The following is a 19,638-nucleotide window of genomic DNA, read 5'->3' as shown; positions in this document are numbered from 1 at the left end:
GTTTCTTAAAAATAAAAAAATATATATAAATATGTAACAAATATGTAAAAAAATAAAATAAAATATATATATATATATATATATATATATATATATATATATATATATATATATATATATATATATATATATATATATATATATATATATATATATATAAATAAAACATCTTTCTTTCTGTCATCTATGTTGTTCCATGTGCTCCGTTGTTTCCCGCTGTTTTGTAATGTTCATTAGTTCCACCTGTGTCTCACCCCTGTTTGTCATTAGTTCCATTTAGTCATGTGTATTTATACTCAAGTGTGTTGTTCAGTCCTTGGTCCTGATATTCTACGTTGTGTTCTGTCTACACCCCATGTCACTCCTGTGTTTCCTATGTCTTCCAAGTTAGTGTGTGTAAATAAATCTATGTGGTTGATAACTCCAGCGATTCTTTGCCTTTCTGAGAGAGCCCAGGCGTGACATCTGTGTATGTCTGTGTGCCTATCTGCTACAGTTTCTACCTTTCAAACACTCATTTATTGTGTGCTTTGTGAGTTTTCCGTTTCAGAGTCTATTTTGTCTTCTTTTTTCATGAGAAATAAGTTCAGTGCAATAAAATATAGTTTCAAAACACAGTGAAAACATAATAGATTCACATTGCTATTGGCCACAGTATAGTATATATTATAATATTATGTAATTACATATTATATTATCATGATAATTGGTTCGGCAAAAAAAAAAAAAAAAACAGTTTTCATAGACCTTTTTCATGGCTGCTGCATGGAGGGTGCCATAGTGACCAGCGTCTTCCGGTAGAATGCTAAAAACTTTCGTTTACAGCCGTGTACAACTGGTAATTTGCGCTCCAAACATGGGTTTCAATGACTTTTTTAATGGATAACAGAGTGTTTTTGTGACACACAACTTAGAAATGTGTCTGTAAAAGCCGTTATAATCTGTCACATGTGGTTCAAGCGCGTCAAAAATACGAGAAAAACGTTCTCCTAGTTCACGTGTCTGCTGTCAGAAATACAGTGTGTGTGTGCGTTCCCGGCCTGTCAGCTGTTAGCTCAGCGGCTCTTTAACACACACACACAGAGAGAGAGAGAGAGAGAGAGAGAGAGAGAGAGCAAACCAGAGTACTGGCATGAAACTTTACAGGTATGAAAGTCGTGCAATTTACAAAAATGACCAATAAAAGTCTGTTATTGATCCTCTGCTGGCTGATTTGCTGTTCATTCTAATCGCGAGCCGTTTGTGTTTTATTTCATGTGTTGTTTTTACCACGGTTTGTGTTTTTCTTTCATTTCGAAATGACACTAGCCTATATTTGCACTTTGTCACAGTTATTAAATCAGTGTGTCAGTGGCACAGTACAGGCTACGTGTTTGTGTCAAACATTTTGGTGAATTACATTTGTTTGGGCTGGTTATATATTTGAAATAAAGAGAAAATGTTGACTTTAGCGATGACGAGGCTTCATTTAAACTGCAGAAGATGCCGTCTGACAACGAGGGGAAAATGCCTCACAGCAGCTGTTTTCCATCCTATTAGATCGCATTTCTTTAAATGATCAGTCCAGGAGATGGTGCTGATGGACAACAGTATTAGTTCAAAGAGGATAAAAGCAGGTAAAATAGATTAAAACTAGCGTTTCAAAGCTGTCCAAATGTGACCGTTTACACGCATCAGCTGCCGACCGGAAGTTCTTTGCATTCTCCTTGCGCATACACGCAAAGCATAATGGGTAATTTTGCGTTCCAAGAAAAAGGTCTATAGTGAAAGGGATGTTGGAAATACAGTCATTTGTGTATGTAGTGTCAGTGTGTGTGTTTGACTCACCACCCAGACACAGGAGCTTTGATCAGCTCAGACACACCGAAGGACATGGAGCCCATGAAGTCATTTCGGGTGGTTCTGTCCCAATCCCACACCTCCACTGACAGACGCCGCTCCTTATCTGACGCCTTTAACTTACTGCACACATATTCACATGACAAAATCAATTCACAGTGCATTCAAAGTGTGTTTGCATGCATGTGCATGTGTGTGTACATGCTTTTGTGGTTTGCGAAGAAACAAACTTTTATAATGACATTGGTATTACCTAGTTGTAGTTTAGTAAGGTGGTTTACAAGGACATGCCTTGGGTTCTTGTAATTCACAACACTTAAAATCATACTAACAGTGTCTTTTGACAATGGTTTTGCCACAGGTTTCTACAATTTCCTGTAGAATCTACAGAAACTGTCGGGCAGCAGTTCGCCAGTAACGTACTGTAAATCAATCACAGCAAAAATACTGTATTTACATATACAGCACGTTTGATTTGTATGTATTAACAGTATTGTATAACTTTACTCTAAAGTATACAGTCATTTTTACAATGCAGCTTTAATCTTATAACCTGCGCCTCATTTTTGAGCATTTTCCAGAAAACGACTTACCCAAATATAAATGTCTGTAGCTCTTAAACTCTGTGGTCTGTGTTCACAAGTCTGGTTTTGTTTGAAACTAGACATTGGCTAGTTTAAAATCCAAGGCTCTACACTCTAAAAAATATTGTTTAGACAAAACAAAACAAAATTAACGCAACAGTTTGCATTAATATATTCAAGTTACGACAACATCTGACAAAATGAGGTTCAGACAACAAACTTTATTATGTTAGCCAAATCTTTTCCTCTTCAATCAGAGGCATTTATACTTAGCATAAACTGCATTTTTTAAGTTGAGAATTTAAAAAAAATAAGTTGTTTCAAATAGTTTTTTTAATTAAAATCGAAAACAAATCAAGTGTTTTGTGCGTAATTGCATGTTTTTAAGTTTAGAACCTCAAATAAATTAAGTAGCTGTAATTGTTTAATTTTTTTTTAGCAAATTTACTGTTCATGCTTGTATGAAATACATTTAACAACAGCATTTTTGTTTTTCAGTATTTTTTTTTATAAAACAGGTTTTTATTGTTTTACAAAACAAAAACATGTAGTGTTCCATATTATCAGTATAAAAAAACAGCAAAAAACATCAGTGTGTGGAAAAATACAAAACAACTCCATTAGTGTGGAAAAATGGAGTTATCAACCCAATTTCTTTGGGTTGCTACAAGTTAAATATTGTTTAAAAGTAATTGACATTTTTGTTTACTTTTAAATTAGCCGAATTTTTAAATTGATGTAATTTTCAATATTTTCCTGTTATGAAAACTTAATAAAATTATTCTGGCAATTTAAAAGTTTTAATCTAATCAGCATTTTAGAATTTTTAAGTTACAATAATGTATTAAACTATGTAGTGGTAACAGACCTCTTGAGTTATTTTTTAGAGTGTAAATAACTTAAAGTAGTAAAGAAACGGAGTAAAATATAGGTGAAAGTGAATTGTGATTTTTGTCAATGAAATTCATTAGAAGAAAAATAATAATGACTATCATAATAATGGCATGGAGTCACCTGAAAGATAAAGCTTAATGTCTGACTATGTTTTGATTAAAATTTCATGACGATACTCCCCAAAATGTAGCTTCTGTAAGTTTTTATTTTAAAAAAAGTATAGGCGTCCTTTCTAAAAAGCCATCTGGAAACTCCAAATGGACACCTGGTAACCAAATGAGTCAAAATTACATAATGCATATATCTATTCAAAACTGTTCTGCCTACAAAAGCATACAGTACAGTAACACTGCATAACTACCCTACAGTAAAATACAGTGCAAAATACAGTTAAATACTGTGCAATTTGCAAAACTCATTAACAGTGTTGTGATGATTGGTTTTAGGGGAACGGGTAGAGTAATGTCACATAATAAGTGTTTTTTTTTTTTTTTTTTTTTTTACAGTATAAAATACATTAAACTTATGGAGGGTCCTCATAAATCAAACAAGTATGTGTGTATGTGTGTTTAGCTCAGACTCACAAGATGAAGGACTCGTTCCAGGTGGGGTTGAGCGAGGAGCGGATGGTGCGGGTCTTCTGTTTGGTCTCGTTCTTGGGGTCTGGGATGAGTTTGAGCTTCACATACGGATCTGAAAGGCCATTGGGGTCCATGGGAATCAGATTTCTAGCCTCACCCACTGATGAATGAGAAGAAGAAAAAGAATCAAAACATAAACGAAAGCACTCTGTAAAGCAAGCGAGAGAAAACATCTTGATTTAATTCAAAGAGATTAAGAATCATTAATGCAGTTCATGCAATAGTACTGAAAATATGCACCTGACTATTCATTAAATGAAATAAACATTCTTCAGATGTGTACAAACAAATTCCCATTTTAATTTACCAAAATTTTGCTGCGGTAAAATAATTGCGATTTTAGTGCTAACTTTGGAAAATACAACAAATCTAGAGAAGGAAATCTAACAAATGAATCCCATTCACAACCTCAGACTGTGTACGCATTACCCTTAGAGAGAATTACAGGCAAATGTCACATTTCTTAAAGCATTGTTTAGCATGATGTTCTAACCATGTGGCCTTATGCTGTCTTAATACCATGTTATAAACATCACTGTAGTATACGCCATATTGTAAACACTCCTCTATAGAGTTCATATTTCAAGTAATCGTTTGTTGTGTTCTTTACCAATATCTCTGCTTAAAAAATCCCTGTGTAGGCTATAATACCTGGCCTTGCTTTGTCCAAAACCTTCCGACATGTACTAGAATTAATGACCACAAGAGGGAGACGTGTCTCTATCACAGGAACACGTTAATAAGCATAGCAGACTTTCTTCACTTCTGAATGTGGGGAAACATTGCTCGAATCTTCTTAGAAGCAATAACGGACAGAAAACTCGTCGCAGAAGTCTGGCAGTGATAGTAATAGTGCCATTAACTTGACTCTCCGCGTCGCCTACACTCGGTCACTGACAAAGAGCCGTCAACAAGAATCAAGGTTTCTTCTGTGGCTGTTGCTTAGATACGACATCTATCCGCGTGTTTTTCCCGCTCTTCTGACGCTCTTCAGGAGAATTCAGATCTTTCCACATCAATTTCCCTTCTCTAAACACAGAAATTATAATAGTCCTTTGGAAAATACATTTATACCAAAAAGTTATTAAGAGAAAATACTGTAATAATAACACTGATTATGAAAACAGCATGGCTAACTTTTAAAATTAATTAAATTGTTATTGTCCTTACAGCATATGGTACAGTCAGTGTAAAGATTTAACATACAGTATATCACAAGTGTCCAATCCCACTGTTTGCTGTGATTCTTCAAATCATGTGGCATGTTGAGGAGAGTTTAGTTTACTAAACACTTCAGTTTTCTGACAGACAAAACAACTACAACATGCATTTAAAGAAATGATGGTTGATGTTTGTTCAAACTAATTTATAATGAGCTGAAACAATTCTTGAGATTGTTTGGGTATGTAGTTAACGTTCAATCCATTTAAATTTGTTAAACTGATTAGTTACTTAAGTCTTTCATGTTGTCCCAACACATCTGACAAAGCCATAGCAACCACCAAAAAGGTAAGTGACTTATTTTCCATAATTTTTTATTTAAACTAGAGTTATAGCCAAAATTTAAACTCAATATTAAAGTAAAAGGATGCAAAATGCTTTCATATGATAATGGACATTTGGTTGTGTTACCAATTGATGTTCAAACTCAAACCAAATTCAACATGGCATGTCTAAAACACAATTGTTGGCATTTTAGTCATATTATTGTTTTTAAAAATACATGAGTAATTCACTGAAATATCACTATAACAGGGCTGACAAGTAATTTACTACTACCTAAACATGTTGCATATAATAATGAGAGAGGAATAATGGCATGGCTCAATGCTAGAGGAATTGATGGTTTCCCGCCAGAGGAAGTGACATTACTTGGAGCAAGTCACACGCTTTTTCTATTAGTGTTTAATGGATTGATCTTAGTTTTTATAATCAATGTAAAAGTTGACCAGAATGTAGGGACAGACACAAAAAGTATTTTTTTTTAAATACTAAAGTTACAAATAATACAAAAAATTGACGTTCCATTTAAATGCTTAATTAACTCATTCATTCATTCATTCATTCATTCATTCATTCATTCATTCATTCATTCATTCATTCATTCATTCGTTTGTTCGTTCGTTTGTTCAATTTTCTTTGGATTAGTCCCTTTATTCATCAGGGGTCACCACAGTGGAATGAACCACCTATTTAACTCAGCAAACAAAAAAGATGAAAATGACACTTAATTACCTAATAATTAAATATTTGAACCTGAATCCATGATTCAGAAAGCGGAGACAGTCAAAAATACACAACCCGGGCTCATTGTGGAAACGTAGCCCAGCGGACGTTTCTGCGGACCGCGTTTTACGTCCCGGGAGGTACGTATTCGAGCGTTTTTTTGTTTTCGCAGATCCGGGATCGCGGTGCGTTCGCGCCGGATCGAAAAAAAAACCCCAAAAAAAAGCTAAAGCCCCCGTCTTCGATTTCGACCGCGTTTTCGGATCCCGCCGCGTTCTCGCCCTTATTTTCCGGATTCCGTTTTTCGTCTTACCTGATTTCCGGAACCCGCCGTTCCCCGGACTCGATCCCGGTCAGCGTCCACCGCGGCCGGCTCCGGCTCGTCCTCCTCCTCCGGGGCCTCCGCTCCGCCGACGCAACGCTGTGAGCTAGGCGGACAAACTGATTGCGTCGGGAAAGCCCTCCACTCGGAGGCAAGCCGTCGGCCGGCGAGCGCGAAGAGGAGGGGCGGAGCGGCGCCACACCGCCCCGCAGCGTTCGCTCGAAAAAAAAAACAAACGCGGCCTTTACGTACCTCTGGCCACGTAAATCGCGGCCTCCAGAAACGTCCGCGGGGCTACGTTTCCAGAATGAGCTTGGATTGAAAATACATATACATTCAATCATTCATTTTCTTGTCGACTTAGTCCCTTTTTTAATCCGGGGTCGCCACAGCGGAATGAACCGCCAACTTATCCAGCAAGTTTTTACGCAGCGGATGCCCTTCCAGCCGCAACCCATCTCTGGGAAACATCCACACAAACATTTACACATACACTCATACACTACGGACAATTTAGCCTACCCAATTCACCTGTACCGCATGTCTTTGGACGGTGGGGGAAACCAGAGCACCCGGAGGTAACCAACGCGAAGGCAAGGAGAACATGCAAACTCCACACAGACTCCACAAACTCCTCACCAAAATACATATAATTGGACACTTAATATTTCAAAAAGTTCATATTTTTAAGACAAAATGTCTCAAAACACACAAAACGCATTTTTAGAGATAAAATGTAATGTGTGTTAATAATTAAAAATGTTTGACAAAACATCACAATATTAAACTGTAAAAAAATACTGTAAAATTCACAGCAACTTACTGGCAATTTTGGCTGCCAGTAAGACTGTAAATTTGCAAACGCTTTGTAAATGGATAACTACAATCATGTTGTATTGTTACAATACAATTGTAATTATTAATTTACAGTGCGCTTGTAAATTTACAGACCTCTTGGCAACCAAAATGTTAAAAATGATAGCATTTTTACAGTGTAAAATCACCCCCATACTGTAGCAACAGGCAAAAAAGAAAAACATATAACTATGTATGCAAACTGTTGTAATTCCTACATCGTTCACCTGATTTGGATGTAAATACTCTCAAATTAAAGCTGACAGTCTGCAGTTAAAGCACATCTTGATCGTTTTCAATCGACTGTGTTGGTGTATAGACCCAAAACTGTTAGAATTGTGTCTATAGCCCCTTTCACACATACAGACCTTTCCGGAAAATTGCCGGCAAAGGTTGTATGTGTGAACAGGTCCTTTTTGAAAATACCGGTAAATTCGTTCTGGCTATTTTCCGGAAAGAGAAGTTGTAACATTACCGGCAATTTGCCGGAATGCTGCGCTGTGTGAATGCAGAAGGAAGATTGTCGTAATAAGCGCGTGCACGTCTAGAACGTGCTGACGTGAGACGTCTGCTTTAGCCAGTCACAACAGTCAGACGCATTCACGTCCGCGCGGTTTGTGAGAATAAAAGCCTTTAAATATTTTTCCAGACACATTTAGCTGCTAGAAGATAGTCAGATCATGTTTATATGTTCTTCTTAATGCCAACTGTGTAAATAATCATCGATGAGATGCTTATGATAAGTCGTTGTTTGTTTACCTTCGAGCTTTGCGTGTGCCTGTGAAACAGCCTGTGAGCGCCTGCACATGCACAAATTATGAACATCTCGACATGAGAAAGTGATCCTGCGAAAGTTGTTCACAATATTAATCATCCACAGAGTTTGTAATTTAGTCAAATGTTTACAAACACAAGCGCAGCCGTTTAAAGCTCATTTGTGGTGAATGATGTCAGAATTTACCGCTATTTTGAAATGGATGTGTAAATGCTCTTTTCTGGAAATTTTCCGTAACGTCCTCGCCTGTGTGAACAGCGCTTTTTTGAATATACCGGTAAAGTCGTTCCGGAAATTTTCCAGATATTTACCGGTATCACTGTGTGAAAGAGGCTTATGTCTAAATATTTATGGACCAAACTGTATATGCTGAAATCAACTTAAATCCCTATTTTTAAATTAAATCTCATTTGACAGTTTTACAGCTAAATACTGACATTTAAACTGCAATTAAGACATAAATAAAAAAGGATTCATGCTTTTGTTAATATGCGATACATTGAATTATCAGTAACATTTCCTTACTAAATTCCAATCCTTCACATTAGTTACTTAATGTAGAAATTACATTTACATTAAACAGAATATTAAATTGTATTGATTCTGTCCTCATACATTAGGTTCATTTAAGTTCAGCACTAGAAGTGCTCAACTAGTAATAAAGAGGAAGAGTTAATTGTTCACTTGTCATTTGATCTGAGGGGAAATTACTGATCTGTCACATGACATTTACTGCTTTCATTTTGGGAGGAAGTTTTCAGAAGATAACCTTAACTCTCACTAATATCAAACAATTAGCTATGACTTTTGCATCAATAAACTCCTAATTTGCTGCTTATTAAAATTTAATGGCAAAGATAGGATTAGGGAAGTAATGTAACAAGAACAGGTACTTTACCAATAAGCAGCCAATATATTCATCAGTGTTGAACACTGATTACATTAAAATTAAACTGATAACTAATTACATTATTTAAATTGCATTTTAATTTCTTTTCTAATTACTTTGCTTGAAAAGCAATTTAATTACTTGACTTGGTATTAGAGCGACACGATGGCTCAGTGGTTAGCACTCACAACAAGAAGGTTGCTGGTTCGAGTCTAAATTCAACTAAAAAAATAAAAGAGCAAGAATTGTTTTACATCTTTCTTTCCTAATATTGTCATTTATCTAGTCAATATTAACAAAATCTCTTCAGTAATGTCAAAGGCCACAGTTGATATTTTGCATCAGCTCAGGAATGTTTACATGCTATACAGCTGAAGTCAGAATTATTATCCCCCTTTGAATTTTTTTTTTCTTTTTTAAATATTTCACAAATGATGTTTAACAGAGCAAGGAAATTTTCACAATATGTCTGATAATATTTTTTCTTCTGGAGAAAGTCTTATTTGTTTTATTTCAGCTAGAATAAAAGCAGTTTTTAATTTTTTAAACACCATTTTAAGGTCAAAGTTATTAGCTCCTTTAAGCTATCTATTTTGTTAGGCTAATAATTATGACTTCAGTTGCATTTATTTCAATCTTCAGCTGTTAAAACTTTTAAAGATTTACAAAAAAACATCATAATTCATTGCTATGTTATGACTGTGTCCATTATACATCACAATCAATGTTTTATGGCATAGGCCATGTTACGTCATCATACAGTACACTTCAGCGAAGCAGATCTCACTCACTCATTCCTGAAATGTAATCTTCAAAGGCTATTTTTACACGATGGTTTTCCATGGATGTTCAAATCGCACGAATAGCCTGAGAAATTCAGATGCGCTCTTACATAACGGCCAAATGTCCAGTGCTCGGCATGCTGGGTAATCTGATAATGCAGTCAAATGAGCTTGTTTCTTCCCATTGTTTATCCACAAAACACCAAGGGTCAGCCAAGATCCCTCCGTCTGACTTCTGCCCAGAATAAACAAACTCGCATGCAATAACAGCCATGAATCTCTCCATCAAAACACTCAATTACACACGCAGCTATCTGAGCCTACATGCATTAGATCCTTCGCATTGAAGAACATTCCAGATGTTTGATGTCATATTGGTCTTTGAGCTTCAATCACACTAGGGTATTTTCCATTATATCTATTTACACAGGTTTGAAATCAGCGCATGGTATTATTAAAGCAAACACTGTTCAGTTCACAGTTTTTTATTTATTTATTTATTTTACAGTTTTTACAGTGTGATTGTCACTGATAAATTACAGTACTCTTGTAAATTTTAGGCTCTGTCTTCATGGCAATGGATTTGTCAATCTGCAAAAGTTTAATATTTCAGCTATTGTCCACAGGACAAAAGATTGCCAGTGTCACTGCAAAAAATGCTTTTCGTACCTAGTTTTTGTCTTGTTTCCAGTCCAAATACCTAAAAATTATAAAATCAAGAAGCATTTTTTTTAAAAATAAAAACATATTCACAGAAATTAAGTGAGTTTTTTCTTAAAATAAGCAAAATAATTGGCCAATGGGGTAAGTAAAATAATCTTATTTCAAAGCGAAAGCAAGAAAATTTGTCAACCCATTTGCAGGTATTTTTTTCTTGTTTTAGGCAAAATGTTACAATAACAGAACCATTGCCATCAGGATGTATTTTTAAAGGTCATCCACACCATTCACATTACTGTAAGTTTATAATGCTAAATATATTTGTGTCCACGCCAGCAAACTGTCCAACCGAGGCTCATTCTGAAATCATAGTCCAGCGGACGTTTCTGGAGACTGTGAAATTCGTCCCGGGAGGTACGTGCGCAGTGCGCGCTTTTTCGTGTCTCAAACGTCTCTCGCGAGTGCCGTTCGTGCCCGCGCTGTTGTTGCATCAACCCACCAGAGGCCGCTGTCTGACTGACCGAATGATTGACTGCGCGACCGGCCAATCGGCTGACCCACCCTCCTCCTTCCCTGAACCCAACCAGTTTTACCGATTGACCCGCCCGCCCGCTCACTTCCCTAAACCCGAGCAACAATTTAGAAAAGCCGTCTAGAAAAAGAAAAACCCTCATCTGTTTTTCAGTTTTCACCGCGTTCTCACCCTGTTATGAACTCGTTCGCTTTACCTGGTTTCTGGAACCGCTCTTCCCCGGACTCGAACCCGGACGCCTTTGTCAACTCCTCCTCTCTGCATCTGAAGTCCGCTGACGCACACGATGAGCTGACCGGACAAACTGACTGCAGCGGGAAAGCCCTCCACACGGAGGTAAGCGATCAGCCGGCAAGCACGAAAGGGAACCGTAGCGTTCGCTTAAAAAAATGAAATGCAGCCATACGTACCTCCCGGGACGTATTTCGCAGTCTCCAGAAACGTTTTTAGAATGAGCCTGGGTTGAAACTGTCACGATCACCAGCGATCGTAACTCCGTAGATCGCTGGTTTGCATGCACAATCACTATGGACTACAAATCCGCCATTCATGGACTACATTTTCATACATGCACACCGCTCACACACACATATGCTTCCTCATTCTGACTGATTACACTCGCGCCATTGGAGGATTGTCAAAGACTGATTACACACACTATTTAAGCAGCACATACACTCGCTCCCATCGCCGAGTCTTGTTTACGCAAAGTGACATTACAACGCGTTTTCCTTGTCTTGTTTTTCTCGTGTTTTGACCCTAGTCTAGTTTGTCTTTTTGCCAACCACGAGTCTTTATACATCGGTTTGCACCCGTATTGACCATTGCTTGCCTGGCATCCTGAATAAACCTGCATGTGGATCCGAACTCTGCCATTCCCCGGGATTCACAAACAATACCAATCTGCTTATTTTTAGTTTATGGTTTTCTTCTGCCATTACCCTCTTCTAACCAGCAGTTGTCCTCGGTATGCTACTAGCACATCTGACCAGTAAATCCAGCTTGTGTATCAATCTAATCAAACAGTAAATTTAGAGATCACAATCAGTGCAGTAAAATAAAAACAACACAAATCATTTTTCCCCAGCATTTTCAAAGACTCTGAAACTATTGGATATCTGCGGTACTATTAGTTTGCTTTGCATTTTTTGGTAACACTTTATTTTGATGGTCTATTTGAGTATTAGAAGACTGTCTGCTTAATATCTGCTGATACTGCTCCTTCAACTGACTATGAAACTTTGCAAGTACATGTCAACTGACACTAAGCCTAACTTCAACCCTAATTACAACCTAACAGTCTACTTATAATTTAATTAGTTGGCATGTAGATGCAATGTAGCTTAAATTCAACAAACAGACCATCAAAATAAAGTGTGACCCATTTTTTTTTAAATATCTAGTTAAAAAAAACATAACACAGTTGAGAACTGGGTTAGTAACTGAAATGCGATGTTAGAAACTCTGGACTATGGACCAGGCTTTGATGGCCGATGCAATCGGATACAATATCAAGGTTGCCGACAGACTGTACCAAAAAGCTTAGGATGGGGGATGGCGGGAGGAGTTTTCCGGGAGAAATAACAAAATGGGAGGTAGGTGGGAGTTGGGTCTGAAATAGAGGAGACTCCCGGGAAAAATGGGAGTGTTGGCAGGTATGGTCTAACTGGTGAATATAAACAGACATCAAATATACGGAATTTTTTTTTTTTTTTGCAGTACATGCACAAGTTCATCTTTTCGTTTGGTAAAACACACAATATGTGTGACTCATGCACCACATGACCAGCAGGTCTGGCATTATGAACCATGAACCAGCAGCAGGTCACAGGACAGGCCTGATCTAATGGCAGTGAGAACAAAACGAGTCGCATAAAACCACACTAAAAGTGAGTAAATCCCAACTGGAAGCAAAAAAATAAATAATATCACCCACAGTCATCGCTTTCAATAATAACTAAGACATTTCCATTCTCGGTGTGGACTTGTGGGCAGTTTCCACAGTCTTCAGAATCCTGAGAGACTGATGCACCTCAGGCAAGACCCGCAGTAGGACTTACAACAACACATGAGCCCTGCGTTACGAATGAGCTCCATGAGGGAAGTGCTGATAAAGACCACCAACACACTAAGCTGAAGCCAGCGGCGGAGGTTACATAATAAAACCCTCAATAAAGACAAACAGACTCCAGAAGTTGAGGCCTACGGAGTGCTTTCACAACCACAGCAGAAGCCGAATGAAACAGTGACACAAACCGAACATGAAAGCTCTATGACTTTTAAATGAAAAGCAAATGGTGTTGATTGAGCATAGCCTTCATGCTCCTGTTTATTAATAAATGATAAAGGTGTTTCTCAGGAAGGATGGCTTATTTATGAAATTAAATCATGAAGGAACTTTAGGCACATTTAAAAGAGACCAGAGATGTATTAGCAGGGATGGCTCAGGACATATTGGAATATGGCTCTTTTTTTTTCAGAAAACTCACAATTTTATTAATATTATAAAATAATCTTAGCAGGACAGCCAAATTAACCGCTTTAAGTTTGCATGTTTTACCCGTGTTGGCATGTGTTTTCTCCGGGTGCTCCGGTTTCCCCCACAGTCCAAAGACAATCTATAGGTGAATTGAATAAACTGAATAGTGTGTATAAGTGTGAATGTAAAAGTGTATGGGTGTTTCCTAGAACTGGGTTGCAACTGGAAGGCCATCCTCTGTGTAAAACATATGATGGATAAGTTGGCAGTTCATTCCACTGTAGTGACCCCTGATGAATAAAGGGACTAAGCCAAAAAGAAAATGAATGAATGATTTATTTGTCTCTCTTGTTGTTTGCATTGCAGTCCCTCAGTCTGTTCTGCTACTATATATTGGTTTTGTTTGTGGTATGCTGTTTTGTTGTGTTTTAACCCACTGGAGAGCTGAGTTACAAACTGAGCTTCAACCTTTCCTACAAATGTTTCCACAGAACATGAAATGGGCAAACAGGAACGATTCCCTTCTGAAAACACGAGATATTTTATCAATAGTCTCGCATCTAAAGCAACAGCATCAGTTTATGCAATTGTGTTTAAACCTCTTGAGAAATGCCAAAGGGGGCTCTTGGGGTATGCGATCATAGAAATGAATGATAGAAATGGATAGATGAAACGGATAGATGAAAGATGATAAAAGCAGATAAATCGATCAAATATGAAGACACTGAACTTTCACTGGGGCAATGTCTGGGTTATTTCTGTTCTTCAAGTCGTTCTTCAACGTTTGGCATAACAACGTCACACTCTTTGTTTGATTGACTGTGCTTTTTTGAATATGAATATGCAGCAGGAGGTCAACACTAATATGCGTTAAATTACAAAAATTGTGCATCTCCTTGCTTTCCAACATATTCAATAAAGTGAAAACATTTGTTACAATTGAGTTCATTTAAAAGCAGACATAAGCTTTCAGCAGACTTATGCTTCAATGACAAAAAGTAATGACAGACAGTCAACTTCTAAGTGTATTATTTAACAAAAAAAAAAACACAACATTTTATTTTTAATATGGGTGGACAAAAGTAACATATACACTGTAAAGTAAATATGTATACCAGTTAACTGTATGATAAAAATCTATCAAATCAACCTTCTGCCTCGCTACAATCCAACCCGCTCTTTAAGATCTCAAAACTTAGAACTTCTGGTATTACCCAGAATAGCAAAGTCTACTAAAGGAGGTCGAGCCTTCTTATTTATGGCTCCTGAACTCTGGGATAGCCTTCCTGATAATGTGTGAGGCTCAGACACTCATTCAGTTCAAAACTAGATTAAAGGCAAGAAAAACACTTTACAGTTTTTAAATATGTATAACACTTAACTGTATGATAGAAATCTACCTAACCAACCGTCTGTCTTGCTACAATCCGACCGGCTCTTTAAGATCTCAAAACTCAGGCATTCTGCTGCTACCCAGATTAACAAAGTCAACTTAAGGAGGTCGAGCCTTTTCATTTATGGCTCCTAAACTCTGGAATAGCCTTCCTGATAATGTGCGAGGCTCAGACAAACTCTATCAGTTCAAAAGTAGATTAAAGGCACAAGTAAGAAAAACACTTTACAGTTTTAAATATGTATAACACTTAACTGTATGATAGAAATCTACCTAACCAACCGTCTGTCTCGCTACAATCCAACCCACTCTTTAAGATCTCAAAACTCAGGGATTCTGGTGCTACCCAGATTAGCAAAGTCTACTTAAGGAGGTCGAGCCTTCTCATTTATGGCTCCTAAACTCTAGAATAGCCTTCCTGATAATGTGCGAGGCTCAGACAAACTCTATCAGTTCAAAAGTAGATCAAAGGCACAAGTAAGAAAAACACTTCACAGTTTTAAATATGTATAACACTTAATTGTATGATAGAAATCTACCTAACCAACCGTCTGTCTCGCTACAATCCAACCCACTCTTTAAGATCTCAAAACTCAGGGATTCTGGTGCTACCCAGATTAGCAAAGTCTACTAAAGGAGGTTGGGCCTTCTCATTTATGGCTCCTAAACTCTGGAATAGCCTTTCTGATAATGTGCGAGTCTCAGACACACTCTCTGAGTTCAAAACTACATTAAAAGCACAAGTAAGAAAAACACTTCACAGTTTTAAATAAGTATAACACTAAACTGTTTGGCAAATATATAATCAAGCTTCTGTCTCGCTACAATCCAACCCACTCTCAAAACTCAGGGCTTGTGGTAGTACCCAGAATAGCAAAGTCTACTAAAGGAGGCCAAGCCTTTTCATTTATGGCTCCTAAACTCTGCCTTCCTAGTAATGTGCGAGGCTCAGACACACTCTTTCAGCTCAAAACAAAATTAAAGACAAGAAAAACACGTTACAGTATTTAAATACTGGATGTGCAACACTTACAGTATCATTCATTTTCTTGTCGGCTTAGTCCCTTTATTAATCCGGGGTCGCCACAGCGGAATGAATAGCCAACTTATCCAGCAAGTTTTTACGCCGCGGATGCCCTTCCAGCTGCAACCCTCTGGGAAACATCCACACACACATTCCCACACACACTCATACACTACGGACAATGTAGCCTACCCAATTCACCTGTACCACATGTCTTTGTACTGTGGGGGAAACCGGAGCACCCGGAGGAAACCCACGCGAACGCAGGGAGAACATGCAAACTTCACACAGGAACGCCAACTGAGCCGAGGCTCAAACCAGCGACCTTCTTGCTGTGAGGCGACAGCACTACCTACTGCGCCACTGCCTCGCCCCACTTACAGTATCTGTATAACAAAAACAGACTATTTTGACTTTCTTTGCACTTACTTTAAAAAAGACAGCTCAGATTGCCTGGAATACAGTAGACCTCGGTTATTTAAACTTTTATAAGTTTCCTAGATTTTCCAAAGAGGAGTTAGAAATCAAGCGAACAGTGCTGTGGGAATGGAACAACATAGGAAATGTTGAATTTAAGTTTAAAGAGTGAATAGGAAATGACAGAATTTTCATTTTTTTGAAATGAAAGTGTAAGAGTAAATATAGAGACTAAAGTGTGGCTTAGTGTGGTAAAAGTAACCCTGGCTTACACCATCAAGTGCACATTATGGAGAAAATAAAATGCAGCAGTGCAATAAATGCGGCCTCCTCCACTATAACCACTATTTATGACTTTTAATAACGGCAGGACTTCCTAAACGGGAATCACAATAAAATCTCCACACGTATAATTATCTGCAGACCAGAGCACATCTCCAGCCATGTGTGTGTGCGCGTGTGAGCAGCAGAGATGATACTCGCTCAGTAGGGAAGAGGTGGCGGCAGCTCACAGGAATGTGTTCACTGGAGCGGCCACAGGCTGGCACACATGACCCTCACCCACACAAACCCCATCACCACTACTGCAAGCATCAGGGCAGACATCTGGCACTTAAGCTCCCTCATACCTGCTGCCTGCCTGTGTCCTGCTGCGACCCTGAGTCCTCCAAAAACACACACACACATATATGCGTGCAGACACGTGCACACACATCTCCGTAGATGTAATATATTTCATACTGCAAAAGTGCTTATTATATGGTCTTACACTACCAGAACACCCAAACACAACCCAAATGCTGGACTCGTGCTGTAAAATGTGTAGAAGTCCATCTATTAGCCTAATGACGAAACTAACAGCATGGTCGAAGGTTAAATGCATGTTAGCCTTTTCTAGTGCTTCTGAAAAGAATTTTGTTATTTATTAGAATTTATTTATATTCGTTTTTTTTAGCTGCAAATTTAATCTGACTCCAATTTAAGTGATCCTAAAATTTAGACTCTATTTCTAATTGTAAAACGAATCACATTCATCATTTATGACTTAATTTAGAGTTTTGATTCATATCTGTTCCCATACTCTTCAGTTAAACGTTCATTAGGTCCAAACACCGCTCTACGCCCTGGGTTTGCGTATTTTTCTGAATGACACATTTCCACACTTCCACATTTGTGTTTTGAGACACAATCTCAAAACTTAGGACTTCTGGTAGTACCCTGAATAGCAAAGTCTACTAAAGGAGGACAAGCCTTCTCATTTATGGCTTCTAAACTCTGGGATAGACTTCCTGATAATGTGCGAGGCTCAGACACACTCTATCAGTTCAAAACTAGATTAAAGACAAGAAAAACACTTTACTGTTTTTAAATATATATAACACTTAACTGTATGATAAAAATATATCTAACTAACCTCCTGTCTCGCTACAATCCGACCCACTCTTCAAGATCTCAAAACTCAGGAATTCTGGTGCTACCCAAAATAGCAAAGTCTACTAAAGGAGGTTGAGCCTTCTCATTTATGGCTCCTAAACTCTGGAATAGCCTTCCTGATAATGTGCGAGGCTCAGACACACTCTATTAGTTCAAAACTAGATTAAAGGCAAGAAAAACACTTTACAGTTATTAAATATGTATAACACTTAACTGTATGATAAAAAATATATCTAACTAACCTCCTGTCTCGCTACAATCCAACCCACTCTTTAAGATCTCAAAACTCAGGCATTCTGGTGCTACCCAAAATAGCAAAGTCTACTAAAGGAGGTTGAGCCTTCTCATTTATGGCTCCTAAACTCTGGAATAGCCTTCCTGATAATGTGCGAGGCTCAGACACACTCTCCGAGTTCAAAACTAGATTAAAGACACAAGTAAGAAAAACACATTCATCATTTATGACTTAATTTAGAGTTTTGATTTATATCTGTTCCCATACTCTTCAGTTAAACGTTCATTAGGGCCAAACACCGCTCAGAGTTCTACGCCCTGGGTTTAGGTATTTTTCTGAATGACACATTTGAATCTATTATAATCCATTTATCAATTATTATATAATGCATTTATTTGGATTATTAGCATTTTTTTCTATAAAAAATATTTTACATTAAAAAACATTTTATTATAAAAAGTTAACTAACATTACACTCAAAATTAATATATATATATATATATATATATATATATATATATATATATATATATATATATATATATATATATATATATATATATAAATAAATAAATAAATAAATAAATATATATATATATATATATATATATATATATATATATATATATATATAAATATATATATATATATATATATGTAAATATATATATATATATTTATTTATTTATTTATTTATATATATATATATATATATATATATATATATATATATATATATATATATATATATATATATATTAATTTTGAGTGTAATGTTAGTTAACTTTTTATAATAAAATGTTTTTTAATGTAAAATATTTTTTATATATATATATATATATATTATGTTAGTTTAACTGGTGTCCAACGGTGTGCGGCTTAGTTGTAACACCCTGTCACAACTAACCCCGCAGTGTCATATTTTCCTCAAAACTGGGTAGCAGTCACTGTTTTGTTTTTCATCTTTTAGCCTAGAAGACGGTGATCACAACAATATAAGATATAAGTTCATACTTTCACTTAAAAAAATTACTATTATAAAAAAAAAAAACTTTTATGCTGCAAAAATGGTTTAACTTTTTCAATAACTGTCAGGAAGACGTATGTTGACATTGTGGGGAAAGTTACAGAAGCATGCTATGGTTAACCCTGAGCAAATACCTTAAAACTCAGTGTTACATTTAACCCTGTGTTACTTTGAGCCCCAAGCTCCCCTATACACACACACACAATAGGTTTTTGTCATGCTGCCCTCCAGGAACTGAGTGTGAGACGCAACCCTGCACAGTTTTGCTCCAACCCTAATCAAACACATCTAATCCAAATAATCAAGCTGTTCAAAAGAGTCTCCAACACCTTGATTAGTTGGACCAGCTGTGTTTGATTAGAGTTGGAGTAAAACTGTGCAGAGCTGCGGCCCTCCAGGAATTGAGTTTGAGACCCCGTTTACACTAGTGCGTTTTAGTTTTAAAACGGCGTTGTAGAATGAAAACGATCCGCGTCCACACTCGCGTTTTAACCAGCGTTTCTGAACAGCTCTCCGTCCACACCAAAACGCTGAAAACGCACATCACGTGACCACACACACACTCTCGGGCAAGCGCTCCAGCATTTCTACCCAGATGAGAGCTCTGCTTGTCGGACTGCTCATCAAGCA

The 19,638-nt window shown here is 37.2% G+C and overlaps 1 protein-coding gene across 10 annotated transcripts in view; it reads right to left on the bottom strand.

Annotated features, from left to right (window-relative positions):
• The window catches only part of prkcab (protein kinase C, alpha, b), a 624,299-nt gene that overhangs the window by 377,817 nt on the left and 226,844 nt on the right, over window positions 1-19,638 (bottom strand). For 7 of the 10 annotated variants that reach the window (XR_015481359.1, XR_015481356.1, XR_015481355.1 and 4 more), the window contains exons 6-7: window positions 3,902-4,058; window positions 1,828-1,962 (exon numbers count right to left, since the gene is read on the bottom strand). Coding sequence is in view for 4 of the 10 variants with exons in the window: in XM_087245281.1 (XP_087101407.1) it covers window positions 1,828-1,962; window positions 3,902-4,058 (292 nt within the window). In the remaining 6 variants the exon portion in view is untranslated. Of the gene's footprint in view, window positions 1-1,827; window positions 1,963-3,901; window positions 4,059-4,609; window positions 4,941-19,638 lie in introns of those variants that run through there. The other 3 variants (XR_015481358.1, XM_087245283.1, XM_087245282.1) reach the window with 3 other exon arrangements.

The sequence above is a fragment of the Danio rerio genome, chromosome 3, assembly GCF_052040795.2.
Source record: "Danio rerio strain M-AB ecotype USA chromosome 3, GRCz13ab, whole genome shotgun sequence".
Classification (NCBI taxonomy): Eukaryota; Metazoa; Chordata; class Actinopteri; order Cypriniformes; family Danionidae; genus Danio; species Danio rerio.
This window is presented reverse-complemented; position numbering and strand designations above follow the sequence as displayed.